The 20,539-nt window shown below is 39.8% G+C and overlaps 1 protein-coding gene across 4 annotated transcripts in view; it reads right to left on the bottom strand.

Annotated features, from left to right (window-relative positions):
- Positions 1 to 7,395: 7,395 nt before the first annotated feature.
- The window catches only part of LOC141429669 (uncharacterized), a 37,967-nt gene continuing 24,823 nt past the window's right edge, over positions 7,396 to 20,539 (bottom strand). For 3 of the 4 annotated variants that reach the window (XM_074090095.1, XM_074090097.1, XM_074090099.1), the window contains exons 2-3: positions 17,360 to 17,401; positions 7,396 to 10,237 (exon numbers count right to left, since the gene is read on the bottom strand). In XM_074090095.1, the coding sequence (XP_073946196.1) occupies positions 9,542 to 10,237; positions 17,360 to 17,401 (738 nt within the window). In that variant the 3' untranslated portion in view covers positions 7,396 to 9,541. The remainder of the gene's footprint in view (positions 10,238 to 17,359; positions 17,402 to 20,539) is intronic. The other variant, XM_074090096.1, reaches the window with a different exon arrangement.

Here is a 20,539-nt window from a genome sequence, read left to right on the forward strand (position 1 = left end):
TAATAGCGTTTGGAAACCAGGACTGGACGCATTAATTCTAGCTAGATTTGTATGCGATCGAGAGAGGACTTTTTTCTTCGTTGATTAAGGGGAGGAATAAAAGATGGTCTGCTATACCTACTTACAAATAAGTATATTTACCTACAAAACGACAAAGCAAACATTTGGTTGTCAATTGAGTTTCTTTCTATATTTATTTCTTTTACCTACAATGAATGATTTACGTCCTTACTTATATTATAATTATAAAAGCGAAAATGAGTATTATTGTTTCTGTTTTACGCCTTCACGCCTAAAGTGCTCAACCGATTGTGATGAAACTTGGTAGGAGTTAGTTTGAGACTCTGAAAAGGACTTGGGGCAGTTTTTATCCCGAAAATTGCGCGGTTCCCGTGGGAGCGTGATAAACGATTTCTTCGGAACGAAGTCGCGAGAAACAGAACATACAGAAATAATAGATAGTGAAAACCACTCATAATTTAAAAAAAAACAATTTAGAGTGGATTTACTTACGGATCCATATTTATTTCGTTACATTAATTTCGACATACTACAGCTCAATGCAGGAAGGTATAATAATGTAGAATGGATACTGCTACAAATTAGTCAATAATCGACACAACTCCAATGAAATACAATAATTTCCGTTGGTGTTTTTGTATGTGACAGTACCCATACAAAAGCCGCAATAAAATAATACGTATCGCCTTCACCCGGTAGCAAGTCGGGACGGGAATTGATTATGTAGACATTATGGAGACTGACGCCTAGGAATATTAATTCATACATCAACATTTTGTAGGCATACCTACTAGTACATACAAACTGGGAAGTCTGAGTGAAACATGTAAGTAGTACCTATTGAGTTGGTGACTTAGTAATGTGACCTTACCTACCCAGAAAATGACTGTACAAACAATCACTTATTTTGACTTATGATTTAATTGCGCTAAAATTATTGAACTTGTTACTTTAACTATATTCTTTTTATTTCTTAACTAGCCCTCCGCCCCGGCTTTCCACGGGTATAATCTTATAACTTTAAAAGTGGAATTCTTGTATATTTATTTATTTCGGGGATCTCGGAAGCGGCTCTAACGATATCGATGAAATTTGGCATGTGCAGAGGTGTTCGGGAACATTATCTCTTAAAGCAGCGAAGGCCTATGATGAATCCTATTATTTGTGTTGGTCGAGTAAACCGATGATGTGGCGTCACCGCACACACTGTACAGATAAAACCGAAAATATACCCGGAAAGGCAATCAAAACGAGGGCATTATCATTTCCTTCTTCCCAACTAGGGTTGCCACGTTGCCAGGTCCTCAAAACGTAATAGCCGGACAGACCCGCCAGTTTGGCCGGACTTTTGGGCAAAAAGGCCGGACGCCCTATCATTAAGGACTAGCTATGCCCGAAGCTTCGAACGCGTCAAAAAATATATTTTTTCATTATAAATGGTAGCCTATGAACTTCCCAGAGTTATAAACTCTATACCAAATTTCATCTTAATCGGTTCAGTAGTTTAAGCGTGAAGAAGTAACAAGCAGGAAGACCGACACACAGACAGACAGACTGAGTTTCTTTTGCATTTATAACATTAAGTAGGTACTACCTAGGGATTTTGCGTCTGAGTATACCTATAAAATATGACAAAAACTTTGTATGTTATAGTACTTTTCGGATAGGATGGGTACGGTGACACATGTCGTTAAGCAATTAAAGGGTTGTGACAATGTAAATTTGAATCGATTTATTGCGATTCTCGATTAAATATGCTAAGGGTGTGTAATCGGTTTTATTAGTGATAGTTTATATTTTTAACTAGTTTTTGACTTATATGTCTACGGTTATTATCATTTTTATTTTTATGAACTTACTAGCCGTTACCCGCGACTCCGTCCGAGCAAAATTCGTTTATCGCTATCCCGCGGGAAGTACCTATGCAATTTTCCGGGATAAAAAGTTTCCTATGTCCTTCTCCGGGATTCAAACTATCTGTATACCGAATTTAATTAAATCGGTTCAGTGGTTTAGATGTGATGAAGTAACAAACCAACAAACAGACTTACAAACTTGCATTTATAATATTAGTAGGATAGTCACTGGTCAGTTGTAAAAAGCCTAACAAAAGCCGGACAGGCCAGACACCGTTTAATTTGGCCGGACAAGCATTGAAAAAGCCTAACTATGTCGGGCTTCATCCGGACGCCTGGCAACCCTATTCCCAACCTACCCTTGAATAACTTTCCAAAACGTTTCGCACCATACACAGGAAATGGTCTCGACAAGGCGACATCCAGTTTCAACTCTATCTGTTTATGCCAAAATAAATAACTTTCAGTTTAATCCTTCCGTGCATAAATTAAGTCATAAACTTTCGCGTGTGGATGTGGTCCGTCAGAGGTTTCGTAAGTTTGGAGCTTGTCTTATTACAATGTAAGTAATTAAATCATTTAATATTCGAGTTATTTATCCGCTCCAGTAGGTACCAGCCAGAATGATTCTTTAACAAGTCCAACATTAAGAAAGGTGTTTGCAACTCTGCAGTTCCTATACGTGAATTCATGATGGAATATGTAAAATAAGTTGTATTCCATCTGACATATCCGTAAGTATGATACGTCATTTGTCAATTAGAAAAAACGTTGATTGCTTAGCATGGAATGTACTAATAATAGGTAGCTAAACCTATCCTTTCCATACATCACTCTTTCACAAGTCACTCTTGCCTACTCTATGTCCAAAGTTACTATTTTCGTAACTTTATGTACACATTTATAGTATACTTCGTTATCTAATCACTGTTAGCTGTACAAATATTAGATAATGGTCGCCCTTATCACTTACATCCAGCAGCAATTATTATTATCACTGAACTAACACCGTGTCTCGTATTTACTTTCTTACTTGATATGTGTCGGCTGATATCCATACAAACCATGATTGTTATATCACTTTAAGGATGGGTTAATGTTGGACTGAATACTTTATAGTGCATGTCTTGAGTACCTACCACTTCCTAGTTGAAAGATGGTCGTTAATAGTACATTGTGCATTAAGGGGCGTAAGAAGAGGATCACTAACGAGTCTATTAGAAGCCCGACGCCGGAGGCGGAGGGCTTTTAATGACTCGAGTTTGTAATCCCCTTACGGCCCGTGATATATACAATGATTTTCATCACATTGCGAGGAAAAAAATGCAAAGAATTAAATTACTTTGTGTCCAAACACTTCACAGGCCAATACAGGGGGCTACTACAAAATTCGAAAATCGAAGTTCATATCGTACCGTCCCTCTCACTCTCGTATTAAATAATATTAGCCTCAGGAAAACGATATGAACTTCGATTTTCGAATTTCGTAGTAGCTCGTGATTGTCACTTTTTTCGTGTCGTCTACCATAGATAATGCTAAGAACTGTGTTTATTTTAGAATTCAAATGGTCTTACGGCCAGATGGTTCCAACGTGCTTAAAAAAATATTTACTCAAATTATTGCAAAACAATTTGATATAATAATAATAGTAATATTTTTTTAATAATAATAATTCTTCATTTCCATAAAAAGGAACAACTATCTTAGACTAATATATGTAGTAACTAGACAAAATCGTAAATAATTAAGTGGGCCACAGCTGCCAAACTAGGTGTAAACCTGTATTTCAGCAGTCGGAGCTCTTCCCTTTCTCTGAAATCTAGCAACAACATAATTCCACAACACTGTCAAAAGGATTAGAATAGAGGGAACATCATATGTACCTATAACTTAACAGAACTAAAAATAAGAAATAGCAACCCTTATCAGTGTGTGTGTGTGTGTGTGTTCCGAGTATGTCCGTGTGTAGTATGCTGAGAAAGACACTAACGAAGAACAATAAAAAGTTCCTCAGTTTCCTCATAGGTAAGTAATTTTTTAAGCTAGTTTTTACTTCATGTTTTCATTCAATATTTAGTCAATGTACAAATTTCAGCTTATTAATTTTATTATATATATAAGGACCTAGAAAACTGAAAAATCTCTTTATAAACGATGTGCGGAATTTTAGATGCTGATTTATGATAATGTAATTTCTTCGTTTCATTAAGATTGATCTATCATAAATGGTTAAACCGTATTGCTTCATAATAATGCTGAGCAGGAACAGTTGTTTAACATTGTGTCTTAAGAGCGGTAAATAAGGAATTACGAACGAGAACGAGAGTCTATTAGAAGCCCGAAGTCGAAGACTGAGGGCTTTAATGAGGCGATGTTCGTAATTCTAGTACCGCCCGTGCGACATACAATGTTTTTTCATTACATTTGCGAGTAAAATTTTATACTTATTTGTAAAAGAAAAATATAATTGTTCCAAATATTGGCCATACCTTAGGCTGTGCTCTTGGTAGCGCCGCCCACCCCTCCCCCTCCCTCAGCATGCGCCGCAACGTGCGTGTGCATGTAGACCATGCGGTCCTGCAGCAGGAGCGCGCGCACGGGCACGGCGCAGCGCCATTAGTACGGGTTCTGATTCATTTACCGACCTTGGGCTTCATGACAAGAAAATGTGTACGCGCAATGACTCATTTACCGACCACGGGTTTCATGACAAGCACATTAAGGTCGATCCGGGTTTTATTTGGGGGGTTGCAACCAAGGTAGCCTGCATGTTACGACACTGTTTACGAGCAAGTGTGATGAAATAGTACATTGTGTCTTAAGGGCGGTAAATAAGGAATTACGAACGAGAGTCTATTAGAAGCCCGAAGTCGAAGACTGGGGGCTTTAATGAGTCGATGTTCGTAATTCTAGTACCGCCCGTGCGAAATACAATATTTTTCATCACATTTGCAAGTAAAATTGTATATTTGTAAAAGAAAAAATATAATTCTTCCAAATATTGGCGATACCTTAGGCTGTGCTCTTGGCAACGTCGCCCTCCACCTCCCTCGGCATGCGCCGCAACGTGCGTGTGCATGTGGTCCATGTAGTCCTGCAGCAGCGCGCGCAGCGCCATCAGTACGGGCACTCACTCATTTACCGACCTTGGGCTTCATGGCAAGAAAATGTGTACGCGCAATGACTCATTTACCGACCACGGGTTTCATGACAAGGACATTAAGGTCGAGGGTTTTATTTGGGGGGTTGCAACTAAGGTAGCCTGCCTGTTAACGACACTGTTTACGAGCAAGTGTGATGAAAAAATACTAAACTTTTAGCACTGTGAAATGCTGTGAAGTAAATTATTTACCTAATGTTGTGTGTATCGTAGGTATCCCATCCCATCCAACCAAATTAAAATTACTCATGTGATATCCATAATAATGTATTTCGGTTATATTATGGATTCTTGCATTTCAAACCGAAGGTAGGTTATATAAGTATGGCTTCTTTACTTGGTAACGTAACTCCAATTTCTTAAGACCATTCTGTTACCTTTTATTTTATTATGTACCTACTTACCTACTGAAGTACCTATTTTTATGTGTTATTTATATGAAGAGTGCGCTGTTGGACATGGTTTGCGCACGATAATACGAAACAAAACAAGTGCACACGCGGGTAGCAAAACAAAATTCGCTCACCTCTTTATCAAGGCGCAACAATTTACGGAATTCTTCGTATAACACATGCCAATATGTCAAATTAGTTCTCGAAATGGAAGCTAGCGTTATCAGCATGGAATAATTAAAACTATGTTCGTTATTTAGCTGAACAATAATAATATTATTTTAACATCCGTTTCACTGCGCCATGGCATAGCTGCAACGATAACTTTGCGGGTCTATGGTAGCGAGTTTAGCAACGTGAGACCGTATTTGTTTGGGATGGTGGTATTTTGGTGTCCGATTCGTGTTGGTATGTGCCTTGGTACGGTTGTGGAAATGAGATGTCTTGTCAAGGCCAGTCGTTATCTGGGAGTCGGGTTACCAAAGTGGCCGACTCAGTTGAAGCAACGTGACGCCTGATCAAATTATAGCCATAGAAAACTAATATAATTTTAGTAGTAGGTAGATAGGTAGATACCTACGACTAACCTGCACTTCACGCGACTTAAGTAGGTGCCTACTTCATAAATACAGTAAATGGTAGGTACTTAGATTGCATACTTAATGATTTCGTTTAACAGAGATACTTACCTCATACTTACTCAGTTTCCAGTTTTAATATTTAAGTAAGTAGATAATATTTAGCCTGAGGCATTAGGCTGATTTTACATAGGCTACGTTCATCTTACTGGTATTGACGGAGGTGCTTGCTTTCTATCCTGAGCATAACCAAAAATTTCAAAATTTTAGCTGTTGTACCAATGGCAGAAACTGTTACCATGTAGACCGCCATAGGGAAGTAAGTACTAGGTACTTATTTATTGTTTATTTACTTAATTGTTGAAATATATACTTACTTTCATCTAGCATTGTTTCTATTGTAAGCTGCCCATATTCACGGAAATGCTTCATCCAAACACTGCATCTCTGCCACGGCCGCTTCAAGTAAGTGTGGAAACAATGACGTAGGTATAGATAGGTACCAACTTTGATGAATTATAACCATATACCTACGGGAGTGGTGAAGAATATAGAATTTTTGGAACAACTTCCGATAGGTATACATACCTATCTATCTGATGACGACTGTTGTATACAGTCCGAGAAAGCATCCTCTGTAATGGTAGTCATGAACGCGCCTGAGGATTACTTTTTACCATGTCAAGTGCTATACAATCTATTTTGCGTGAATTGACATTTCAATTAGAAGTAAGTACTAGTATTGTGTACCTACGCCTAGAATTGAACGTAGTATATTTTCATCATCATCATCATCATCATCAGCCGGAAGACGTCCACTGCTAGACAAAGGCCTCCCCCTCTAGTATATTTTATCGGCTTCATATTATCAATATTATTGTCATTTTCGTACAGCTTCGATAAAACTACATTCTTTTCCATGTTTTTGTAATCACCCGACTGCCCCGAAGGAGGGTTATTTGTTATGAGAATTTCAAGACAATCGAAATTGCGAAATTTGGATTTACAGCCGTTGGGTATAGTCTACTACAAATACATATAATAATATACTTGTTTCACCTTATTGCATTGTACCTAATAAGGTGAAAAAATGTTTACTTTGTAAGTATATCTTTTTGTATTCTAATGTAGGTACATCCGTTACTGTATGCCCAGCCCAGATGAGCTAGTCGACTCCAATTCTAAAGGATTAAAATCGTGGCTTCGATATTTTATAAATTATCTTGAGTGGTCTGTTTGGCTTCGCAGAATTAATTAACATTAATTGAGGTGTTTAAGCTCATGTCTCGTTTGCGAAGTATGTTAGGTATTTTAAACCATATGAAAGCAAATAAATTCAAACGAAATAAAAGTGTGGTGGAGTAAGAACAAAAATAAAAATAAAACATAATTGAACATATTTTTACTATAATTCAATAAAAATGCAGATGGAAATAAGGAAAACTTACAAGAAAAATGTCATAAACAAGCTTTAGCCTTAATTTGTTTTGTCTAAACGAGCATACGTAGTCAATTTTTGGATGGTTAAGATTAAACTTACAATGGAATTAAATAAAAAATTAAATACTTAATTACAACTGACATAGGTAGGTACTAGAGTTTAACCTAATGCCTGTTTATATTAAATGACTCATGATATTACATTACTAACATTAAGTTATGTAATCTTAGTACTTAGATGTCTGTTTAAATACAAAAGAAATTAAATAAATCAGCTTTAATGGTTTATAATTCGTAATGAACTGATAATAAATAATATTCGCGAACTTTATGAAAACGCTTAAATCTAATAACTTAAATTAGGTACAAAATTATTATCTTTAAGTGGTCACCATGCAACAAATTGCTAATATTCGGAGAAAACTGAAACTAATAAACTATAGAAAAAAACAAAAATACTACCATCTCGGTCTATGATAATAATTAAACACAAAACCAAGAACGGTTAACATGTTCATTTATTGACCATACAAAACGTAGATCTGACAAGTATAACAAAATATGTTAGGTATTCATAAGTGGCGAGTACAGTCTCTTGGTAAGATTCGAAAGCGTAATCTGGCTGCTTCTATCAGAATTTCTCCTAATCACTTACATTGGTCCCTTAATTAAAACTTTAAACTTTGTTATATAAATATTATAAAATATCACACTTTAAATTCAAAGAAAAAAAAACTACCCTATGTCGAAACTAATCATCTTAGTTCTGTCAAAAATACAAAAGTAATAACTGTGCCAATTTGAACATTGTATTCAAAAGGAAACAATAAATAAACAATCAATCTATCTTGATGGAACTAAAAATTAAATATTATAATCGATTTATTAGTTATTAAAGTAAAAGTCACTCTGTGTGGGTGCGCGGCGTGAATGCGAGCGGCGCCGCGGCCCGCCGTACTATCACTTTTAAACAAGAAAATATATGTATTATCGTCATTTGTAGGCACTTGATGCAGTGTGCGGTGCGCGAGTCCTCGGGAGTTCGGCGCGCGTCCTCTTTTACTTTTTGCAGCGCGCCCGATCAGTTCGAGCGCCGAGGCGGGAGGACCGGAGAGTGAGGCACGAGGTCGAAAAAAAACAATCACGAAAATCCCAAACAGGTTTCCGCTCGGAGCCGGTCCTCTCGCGCGACGCGAAATAAAAAAAAACCCGCAGACGAGCCGCTGCGGGCGACTCGCCGCGAGCCGCACCGACCGTCCTCAGGTGGGCCGGATGATCGCGATCTAGCGAGGCGGCCAGCTAGTCGATACACCCGATAGGCTCCTTGGCCCATCTTAGAACTTTCGGTGTGCAGAAGTTAAACGCACTTGGCGGGCAAACTAATCGAGCCGATTGGGTACAATAGAGGACACGTGTATTCGCCGAGCTCTCGACGAGCCGTCGACTGATTGCGGGCCTGCTGCTGCTATTGACTATGTTCAAGATGGTGTTTGAGGTTGAGAATAAGCAGGACCGTAATCAGGCGACTGAGAATGACAGAGCAAAACGCCTTACGCGTCCGTATGCGGTGCGGCATCGCAACTGCTAGTTACAAAATAATAATTATAGTTAAAGAGACTCGAAATAAATAATAAATTATTATCTTAAATCCTTAAAAATAGATCACGAGCGCCTCCCCGCGGTACAGTTCCGAGCGCGGTTAGGCAGTACGAATAAATAAAATGTTCTATATCTAACTTTACAAGAGACCACCGCTCGGCGGAGGATCGCAAAGGGAAGACTACCGCGAGCTACGCAATAAATATCTAATAATATAAGGTGCCATATACAAGTGCGTGCCGATAATTAAAGATGTACGTAATCACTATAAATTCACACCGCAAACTTTCGAGACGCCAGTGAAAACTTCGTTATTTTTATATATTACAGGGCGAAGTAGTTAAAGAGCATCGGCAAACTGGAGATCATTCGTTGAGCGGGTGTGCGGGACGGCGCGGCGCTCGGGCGCGGCCTGGAAGACGTCGAGTGAGGCACTTCGGTGACGGACGATCCTTATCGCTACGCTCGGTATAAGTTATCTTAGGACTAGGCAGTTAGGCGATGACGAGATCGCCGAACGCGGACACGATGCGGTTGAAAACGGGCAGCCTCTCGTCTTCGGGGTCGGGGGACTGCGAGCCGCGGAACGCGAACGCGGGCGGCGAGTGGGGCGACTGCGGCGACTGCGGGGAGTGCGGCGAGTGCGGCGAGCGCGGCGAGCGGGACCCGTCGCTCATGTATGAGCCCGTGGAGCCGCCCGAGCCGGACGACAGCGACGCCAGCGACCCGCCAGGAGATGTCGGCTCGCGGCGCCGGGCTTCTTCAGCGTTGTGCACAAAATGGCATCTCGGTCCGTACGGGCAGAATCCTACCGAGTGGAAGGTGCGGCAGAGCTCCGTCTTGTACTTCGGGTGGCGCTGCAGGTTGCGGAGTTCGCGCATACCGTGTGCGAACTGACACTTGTCACCGTATTTGCAGACGCCGGCTTCCTCGAAAGGGCGGCAGAGTTCGGTCTTGTAGCGGCTGGTGGCGGGCGGCGGGGGCGCGGGCTCACTGGTGGTGCGCTCTAGGCGGCGGTGGCCGAGCCGGTCGAGCAGCCCCACGAGCGCGCGGTGCGCCGGCACCGACGCGGCGCGTGCCAGCGCCGGGTGCTGCTCCCAGCTGACGCTGCCGCCCGTCGCACTACCGCCTACGGGGCCCATTCCGCTGGCGACTGAGTTGTTCATCGACTGCACTGGACGGGACTGGTTCTGAAATAGAAAGACAAAGTATTGTTAGCGTAAGTTTAACAATACCTAGATGAAAAAAAAAACCAGTCCGAATAGGAATCATTAACTTCGTTCGTTATCAAGTGCAAAAGAGGGATTTAGGGCTGCACACAGATAGTAAAGTAAACATGAAAATTGTGAATATGGATCGACCATTTTTTTAAAGGGCGAACTACCTACCTACGTAACCTACCGATGAAAAATAGTATTATTAGCCGGAGCCTTGCAAGTAATTCTGGCTCTTATGTTGTAAGATTTACAAATCGACGTTAGCTGGGCTTCACGATCTACGTTGTGTATTTTATGTGAATGAAAAAACGTACACAATCTGGCCGGAGGGTTGGGTACCTGCTAAAGTTAACAAAAAAGACGCCCCAAAAGTTGGTTTCATCGTTTACCTGCTCGAGTTCACCTCGTTTTCACTAATGGTCTCCACGTTGAAATGGTTAATAATTCCAATTAACCGAACCTTAAGTGGTAGATGGAATACTTTTTAGAGCCCCGGGGTGAGACGAATTTTAATGGTAAATGATTGTGAAGACGAGGCGTCCGGTTCAGTTTCCTATCATGAATTATTTATTTCGGTAAAAATCCCTTTATTTAACTGAGCAGTCTCAGACGTTCCCGGGTCCAGTAGTTTCGTTCGTTTGGAAATGTAAATGGTCGATTCTTCATTTGTTTTCACGGAGCGTCGAACCTGACGCTTTGGAGCATCACCATAACAATGCTAGAGCTCATGCGAGAGGCAGTTGACACGGCGAGCACAATCGCGATGATTGTGCACTATTGTTCAGTAAGCGTCGCTCGCCGCCGCGCCGTTGCGAGGAATAATTGTCGCCGTGCCAGTCGCCGATGCCTCTGGCCGCGGGCCGCTCGGCTCAGGCAAGGGGCAACGGTCGCCGCTACATGCTGCATGCGACATGTTATCTAACAGTACACTGCCATCATTGTGATCTATTACCCGTTCATGCCTATGTAGCTTCATTGTAACGAATTAGCGGGAGAAAACTGTTAGAATTTATACAAATAGCATGGAACGTATTACTGAATTAGCATTACTCACGGACATTAAGCAGAATTAAAGTCTTGGCGGGCAATATGCTGCGGAAACAATGAGCGACCTACGCGAAGTTTGGCAAGAATGGCGTTCAAATACGATGGAGCTTTAGCAGATATGAGTTGTGCCTTCGGCTGGGAGAAGAGAGCGGCATGAAGGTCGGATCGATCCGAGCTCGACGCGGAACATGGGTTCTATACATAATTTATGATATGCCGCATCTTGTATGCGGCCTCAATCGATGTGAATGACATGTCATTGTATATTCTATTCGCCTCCGCTTCGTCCGGGGATCGTAAACACGCAAACACTTGTGTTTAGGAATACAACCGACAAATTATAATACCTCGTTATTTTGTTAACTGATGTGCTCCGCCGCTTGACAGGTGTGGCGTGGCTACACTAAACAATTGCGTATTTGAACAACAGACTTATATCAGACAAGAGTATTTGAAGATGCTGGTACATTTACAAAGGTTTTTACCGCCAGGAAAAAACAGTAGGCAAATAATTACACTCATTTCATTTTATAGGTGCACGAGCACCTATTGTTCTTTTGAGCCATAATCGCTAACAACAAAGGTTGTAAGTACACAGATTATTTAGTGTTCCAGCCCGCAGGCAAGGCAAGTATCTAACTTAAAAATAATATTGATGAACTAAAATAGCGAGTTTCTGTAACAGGGAACAAAAGCGTGAAAAAATAACGACAGGAAAACCGTTGTGCTACTCCGAAAACGTCGCAGAGGCAGTCGTCGAACAGAATTAATGGTTTTGAATATTTTTCTGTCTATTGAAACAATATAGTTCGGCCGTCAAAGGCGAAAGTGTAGCAAACAAATGAGCGTGCCAGAGCCGTAGCGGTGCAATCGCGGGTGAAATGTAGCAGAGAAAAGCGCAGGGGTTAAGTTAGTGTCCGCCAAGTGTCGAAGGAAAACGACGGCCAAGGCGTAATTAGAGAGTTATTAGAGCAGAACATTGGTTAAATGCTGCTGGCTTTCCATCGGACGTTGCGCCCGCGCAACCGAGCTCCAGGGAAAATTGTAATCACTGTCGATTTCAAATGGCCGCGGTCGTTGCGTTTCAAACTGAGGGCATTCAGCCGCAGCGCCAGCGCCATTTGGACTACGGCCCGGGTTTTTATCGGAAATCGTTCTAATGTTCGACATTAGCATGATCGACATAACATTTTCTTAGAAAAAAATATTTGAACAGTATAATTGTGTGCTAAAGGTAAATAATTTAGGAGTAGTGCCGTTGATGTATGTAACTATATATTGTAAACCAAGCCCGAACGCAACGTTTGAACATAACGCTTTGCGTCACGAGTTAATGTGGGCTGTTTTGGTTAGCGAGACATGTTGTCAAGGAGGCAAACACGCGGCTCGAGCCAATGTATTGTTTGTAGTGTTCGTTAGAAGGAAGCTAGCAACAGGGTGCGTACTAGATCCATGTTTGGCTTTTAAACTAAAAATACACATCGGAATGGTCGCCTATACTCTAAAGCTAAACTTTTCAAGTACCGGAATTGGATTTTTAAGTGGTCCCATTTGCTTGCAAATGACATAAGCGTTCCCAACTACAGTCAAATTATTATTGAAATAGCAAACATTAGTGGTTTATTCATATGGGTGAACGGAGGCCAACGACTCTTTGGCTAACGAAAACAAGTGTGCCATGAATGTGCTTCGACGAGTACAGTATAGGTGCAAATACAGATGCACAATGAGTTCGTTAACATATCGAGTAACGAATATTTTTATTTATTAATACCTAATACAATTTGTTTTTATCGGCAGTTATATTTCATGAACCAATAAAAGTTTTTAAACGACCGGTCAATGATCTTTCAGAACACCTCTGAGGCAGGTTGCATATTTACGTTTGCAATCAATGACAATTTACACCTCGAGTTGTTGACGCTATGTGAACTCGAGATCCTGCTAAAGTTATATTTTCGGGTGTGCATCGGCATTTAACAAAAGAAAATGAAACTGGGTCGAAGTTGTCAACAAAACACTGACTATTATTATTATTAACCATTTAATTGAGTAGAGCCAGCAAAATCAGAAATTAGGTTTTTAGTAAAAAGCAAAGAGCAAAAGCAGGCTTTTGGTATAGTTTGACAAGATACGCACGTAAGTTAGATTAGAATAGAATTCATAGATACACGTACATATTTGTAAATAGGTACATACTGCTAGATCGATCTTAAGACAAAATTATTCTGATGTGCTTATTACCTTATATTGGGATTTAAATGGTTCAAACAAGCATGAAATCGAGCCAACCGAGTGATGCCGTCTCGCGACAATTGGTACAGAGAAACTCCCGAGTGAACTCCTTAATTGAGCGTTAATTGCTTTTAATCAAATGCGTTCTATATTTAAATGAAATTTTTAACGATTTTAAACGCTCGACCACGCGCTGCATCCTGTCTTCGTATCTACTTAACGACTTATAAATCCTAATAATCGTGTGCTGCAAATAACATGTTTCACCTCAAGTTACATAAGTGATAACCGCTAAAATAAACGTCTGTAGAAATTGGTCCATTTCTTTGAGGAGCCAACTGAGGGTCTTGTCGATTGGCCCCATCAAGTTTATTGAATGATTGCGCGAAAATAACCAGTGACGAGATGCTGCGGCCCCTCAGACGGCGTCTCACCAACAACCTCCCAATGATGGCTGTGTAGTCATTAACCTTTCAGTATTTCGCCTCGCCCCCTAGTTTTGTTTTGAACAATAACTTGTTTATTTCAATTTGTATTGCCGAAGCATCGCCGTTCACGTTTCTGGCTATCAATGACACATTATTTTTAAAATAACTGTGTAATAAGTTTAGCCGTTTATCATGTGACACAGAAAACGTGTAATGTAAGCTCGGCAGTGTTGTTTCATGTAGATTGCAACAGCAACCGTAGCAATTTTTCTTCCGTAGCTGTATAACTAAATAAAACTATCGTCTCCCTCAAATTAACGTTTAAACACTCGTCGCTTTGTGTAAAAGTGGAATCATAACAATGGACATTATTGTGATTCACCGGTGACAGTGCGTAGTGTAGAGTGCTGCGCACAGTTATGATTTATAAAGTGACGCATGTACCACAGCACCGTTTTTAATGACATGTTTATCTAAATCAGCATTAGTATATTGCCAAATTACGCATCTTTTCCTACTCGTTAACCTTACACTCGTTAATATGTGTGGATGACGAAACTTGTAAGAATACTAGGTTGTACCCGTTCTTCTTTTAGTTTTTGTAGATTTTTGTACATAAAATAAAAACAAATGCTCGAAGTATACTAATTTAACCAACATTAGTTTAACCAAAAAGAGTTATTAGACTTGTAGTTTTAATTCTAGACTCTCCTCGCGCATGTTATCCTTACGACGTCATTAATAATGTTATGCTCTGCCTGGCAACTATCAAAATAGCGGCGCAATGACAACTATAGGCGTATTGCTCTCCCGCGGAGCTAAACACGCTAGCATCTGAATGTAATGAAGCGCATAACAAATTATAATACTTAACGAAATTAGTACGCTCACCTAAATTAAATTACATGTATTAAGTGTTCTAAAATCCAATAAATGTGCTGTAAAACAGTTTGTTTAACTTTAAACAACGTAATGTACTCTATTTTATCTCTACACTTAACTTGATTAAACTATACGCTTTATATTTTGTGTATGTTGTTTGTATGCAGGGGCATGGGAAGGGGGTAGGTAAAAGCTGGAACGAATGAATTGATTAAAATTATATATTCTCTAACAGAATGCTACATTACTCCTCATTCACACAAGCTACTTTTAACATACCTACTGAAAGTGCAAAAATCCCGTGGAACGCAGTTGAATTTGCGGGCATCAATTAATTAGCCTGAAAAATAAGCTAATGGCTTGAGCGAAGTTGTTGTTATTATTCTTATATGAAATGGAAAAAGACGAGTTTTCATTGTATATATAGTCAATGTTGTACAATGACATGGCATATATGTATGAGTTTATTTTACACATGATAACTAAGTTACATGCTAAAATAAGTGTGGTAGTAATGCTCGTGTTTAGTTAGCAACTGTTAGATGGGTAAGACCGGGCCGGACGCGGCGGCCGCCGCGGGCGCCGCCACGCATGCAGATAGGAGCACGCCGTGATTGCAATGCGAGATCGGGCCGCCTATGGTATATAAATGCCATCACATGCTATCCGTCTATATTTATAATTTGAGTACCCACAGAACGATTGTCTTCTTGGTACATTGGACGAAACAATGGGTATCTATTGTAGATATTGAAGACTAAGGAAATCACGTACGTGAACAGCAAGTACAAGGTTTGTAGAATTGAAGCCATAAATTCTATTAATTTATCTATTGTTTTAAGGAGTTTATAATAAGAATTATATGAGTGAGAGCGTTGTATTTGTATATGGACGTTGGGCGGTTTTGAGGATATTTTGGTATATTACGTCTCGGGCGTAGACCTTTGTTGTTGATCGGCGCGGAATCGGTGACTCGCGTGTGTATGCGCGAGCGCGGCTCGACGTCCACGGCAGTGTTTATTGCGCGCACGCAATAAACCTCGACGCGCCGCGAGGTGGAGCAGTCGAGGCCGTAAAGCGAGTGTCAACAAAGAGCTTCGTTCAACTCGAGCTTGTTTACCCCTCGGCCGCTCAAAGCAAAGCGGAGGAAGCTCGTCCCCGGCCCAGGCCGCTTTTAGCACCTCCTTATTTATAGATGCAACAACACAACGCTGCCCTGAGGTCGATTTGCAGAACCGAATGAGTAAACATTGTTGCACTACGACGGTGGTAGCAAGTCAAAGTTAACTTGCATATTTGTATCACGTTTGATGGCCAAGAGTTATCACCAGGAAATACAAGCAAGAAAAATACACGATAGGATTCCTGTGTTACAAGATTTAAAAGTCCGGCTAGACGGGTAAGACGGGGAAATACGAGCAGGCCGATTAAGGCCCGCCGCGCCATGGCATTACTTAGAATGTGGCTCTACAACGCATAGAGAACACGGTCCATACGGGTCGAATAACTAAATAAGAAGGCGAAGTCATGTTCTGAGTGTCATTGTGTGGCGGTCATTAGTAGCTCTGGCTCGACTACTTAGACCCTTACGTCAGGCGTATATCTGGTTGCAGTAATTCCTTTGTCCGTGTAATTTTTATTGTTGCGTCACGCAGCTACACTTTCCCCGCAAGTTGTGTTATGTGTGATTCACGCTGTAAAAACGGATAAACTATTTTCTATGAAGTATGAATACCCGGGTTGACGTGTCTACCCGTGAGACCTGGTTCCGCCATTAGTAATTGGTGTGCGAAGTTGCTGATGAAGTGATGATAGTTGATAATGAAATATATGTTAGACTAGCCGATACCCGCGACTCGTTTTCGTTCGTATTTTTTTATCGTTATCCCGCGGGAACTGTGCAATTTTCCGGGATAAAAACTATCCTGTGTCCTCTGGGACTCAAATTATCTGTATACTGAATTTCATCTAAATGGTTTCAATGGTTTAGACGTGATGAAGTATCAAACAAAGAGTCTTACAAACTTTCGCGCATTTATAATATTAGTGGGATGTGAATTAGATTACGTTGATTATTTCAATCCTGTTTAAGCTGAAGCTAGTGTAATTTTTCTGTAGCACCACAAATCATATCATTCTGCCTTAGCAGTTTAAATTAAATAACAACCCGTTGCGAAGGAAGATTAATAAATAGTTAGCATGCCCATAATTCATTGACCGACTTCACTGTCCATCTGACAGTAATTAGGTATCAAACAAAGATAAAGGTCGAATTTGCATTCCAATACAAGGTTAGTGCTACTAATCGAAGTTCAACCGCAACTGCATAAATCATTTTTATTCATAATATTTCGCGAATTTAAAATGTAATTTTTAAGTTAGGTAGTTAGTTTATAGTTAACTTTTATATGGTTATTTTGCGTAAAGAAAAAGGTAGTTTAGCGCAACCCGAAACCGATATAGTTAAACCTAATATGTGCTTAAAGTTGATGACTCAACTTACGAAATTAATTATTCCTTCATTGTCCGTGTAATCAGGGCTCACCTGGAAACAAAAGAAAACGAATGGTTAGACATACACAATCAAAGTATTAAAACGACTGGGCGCTAATTTAAAACCTAAAAGATTAACGATACGAGCCATTAGCACAAGATCGATGGAATGGCCCTTAATAGTTGAGAGTTAAGATAATGACAACTAGTCGAGCGAGTCACCTATCGGTACAAAAAATAAAGTGATGTTTTACTAAAAGGAATACTTGTATCCCGTGGCAGGTTAATTGGTTGGTTTTCTTCAATTCAGTTGTTTCGGTAACAAATAAGATAAAATAAAGTACATAGGCTGAAATTAAATGAGATGAATCGGTATATCGCGACTTGCTACTTACTTGCGCCCCGAATAGCTAGCGAGTGGGTACGCTCAACCGGTCTCCATCGAAAGTGACAGCACTTCCTACAAGAAAGTAAAACCGTACCCGGAGCCGTTCGGAAAAGTCGTAGTTAGGTTTGTTATTAAATGAGTTAAAACTTTCTGATAATATCACTGACTGATCTGGAAAATCTATCTTAGGATACTAGGTAAGGATGAATTAGGTCCAATTATTTATATCAGAAATAACAGCATAGTGCGAACCAGATTTCGTAGGTTATCCGCAGTCGGTTACACAGTCGCGTCCACTACGGCCCCGCAGAATTAAGTACGTTCGTTGCACGTGGAAACAACTGACAACAATAAGTATTACACCACCGCATTTAGACGTGCCGTGTCACGACCCAGGCACATAATGGGAGTTGTCGTTTCTAACGCAACCGGGTGATGTCTAATTGAACCCGGCTGCTCACGAGGCCTTACTGCTAAACGTTGAATTTATAGCGGTACTAGAATTATAGCCAACATTTAGCAATGATGAAAAAAGAAAAGGTTTATCATTAGATAGGTAGATTATATTTTTATAGGCCAACACGGAACTTTTCAAGAGTTTAGGGTTACAATTTTACATCCGGGGATCTCAGATTTCAGAACACATTCGTTTGTATAATGCCGATACATATGTAGAAGTAATATTGTTACTCTTGTCTGCAGAAAAGATAACTGGCTCGCCGTTAAGGAAGTTTCTACAATAAAGCCGTCACATAATCACATAATTTATAAAAAGCGTGAATGGAAAACACGAGACGAGAAGTTGTGTTTGGCTGGTTACGTTAAGCGCGCACGCACATACCCTGATAAATTACAGTCACCACAGTGTTTGTGTAAGCCCGCTTTTTACATACTACTATCTAGGAGTTATAAGGGTAAATAACAGTAGAGTATTACTCGAAGCCCATGTCTACTTGGTAGTGCCGCGCGAGCGCGATCAACGAAGCAATCGGGGCCACTTGTGCTAATTAAACACTTCAATTGAATTGGGGACATTAATTCAGCGGCCGTATCGCGCCGTTGTTTATATTGATACACATGAAAGTTGTTCTATGAAACAGACGGAAAATTACTGTCAATTCACCTACCTACTTTCAGGCACTGTACACACTATAGACATAATACACATTTATATCTGTTATGTCGTATAGAGCGAAAAGTAATATTTTTAACCAATCGCTACTGCTTGTGCTGTAAAGTCACGAAATAAGTAATCACTCAAAAAATCTCGTTGTTTATAGTAATGTTTTTATTAATTTAAATTTTATTAAATTCTGATTTTAAGACAATTATTTTTATTATCTCCTGATTTGTAATTTGGGGACATCTGAAGAAGAACAACGTACTAGAACGAGGCCACAGTACTAGAACAATACGATCTCAAGAAACTGTTCATGAATTCAGGCCACATTTTAATTAAGGTTTTTGTTTCGCAATTTGTTTTGAATTGTTCCCAAATGTGCTTGTATGCTCCGATTTATGGTTTAGTTCACCACTATTGGATGAAGTACCCTGAACCCCACACTTGCCAATGCACTTCTGATGCGCGTTCTTCAGTCAGATTACTTGTTTGTTCGTTACCGAGCGCATTATTTCAATCAATGGCTGTGTGATGCGTAATGGATATGACATTGTGAATGAAAAATCATGTCGTGAATTGATAAACCCGTAGCACGGTTGATGGGATCATTATCATTTTACTCGCCAATCAATTACTATTCTTCCAACCGTATTGCAACCTTGTTGTCAATTAACGACGTTCACAATATGTCGAAAGCTTCTACATTTAAATTTATAGTCAATTTATCAGTATTGAATACTAATAAAAGTCGATTTCATAATTCTATTCTAGTTTATAGCGCCCTAAACAGGTATCGCGGGAATGCATTAGATTTATAGGACAACAGGCAGCAAGTTTGCCTTGTAATGACCGAATGCTTTATGGAAATAGAGCGAGCTACATATTTAACACTACTATTATAATAAATAGCGATTAACTTGTTTGATCAGATTTCATGAATAATGAAAGCTAAAAGCACTAGTGCTATTTTGTAACAAAGATTTTATTAAAAATTAAAACATTTTTTTTAACCAATTATGTATTTAGTAGAAAGGTGCTGTGTTGCTTAGTAAGTGCTGAGTCAGATTACACCAAATAGGTACGAGCCGGAATGACTAAATCTCTTAAGTTACGTTTAACTGCGAAAGGTTTGTACCTATCTCTTTCAAGAGCAGAGCAGAATCACAAAGAGCGAGATCTTATGTCGACTTTCACACCAGTCACCAAGGTCTGGTCAATTAATTTATGTAAAAAAATAAGTCAAGATCAAATATTGAGCAACATTAAGTAGGTAAAATTCTTAATGAGCAGAATTGATGAATAATGAACATATTAATGATGCGCGTGACCTTCACCTCATACCCGGTTGAGCGACTTATGACAAACAGATTTAACGAGTTGCTTTAAAATACCTGTAAGTATATAATATTATCATTTTGTTTACTTTCTACCATGCCAGTTACTACATCCGTTATTTTTTGTTAGCTTCAAAGCATTTTATGATTCAAAGCTGACTCAAGTTTAAGTTGAGTTTATGTCAAGCTCACAATTGGAGATTTGAGGCCATGATTGTATTTTAACTAAATACTCGTAGTTCCAAGAACACTTATAACTCAAGTAAATATTTCTAATGATGGTTATTTGTAATCTGAATTTGTTCGGCGATTACTAATGACGCGTTGCTAGGCCGGCCAAAAAATAGA

This window comes from Choristoneura fumiferana, chromosome 7, assembly GCF_025370935.1.
Source record: "Choristoneura fumiferana chromosome 7, NRCan_CFum_1, whole genome shotgun sequence".
In the NCBI taxonomy this organism is placed as follows: domain Eukaryota; kingdom Metazoa; phylum Arthropoda; class Insecta; order Lepidoptera; family Tortricidae; genus Choristoneura; species Choristoneura fumiferana.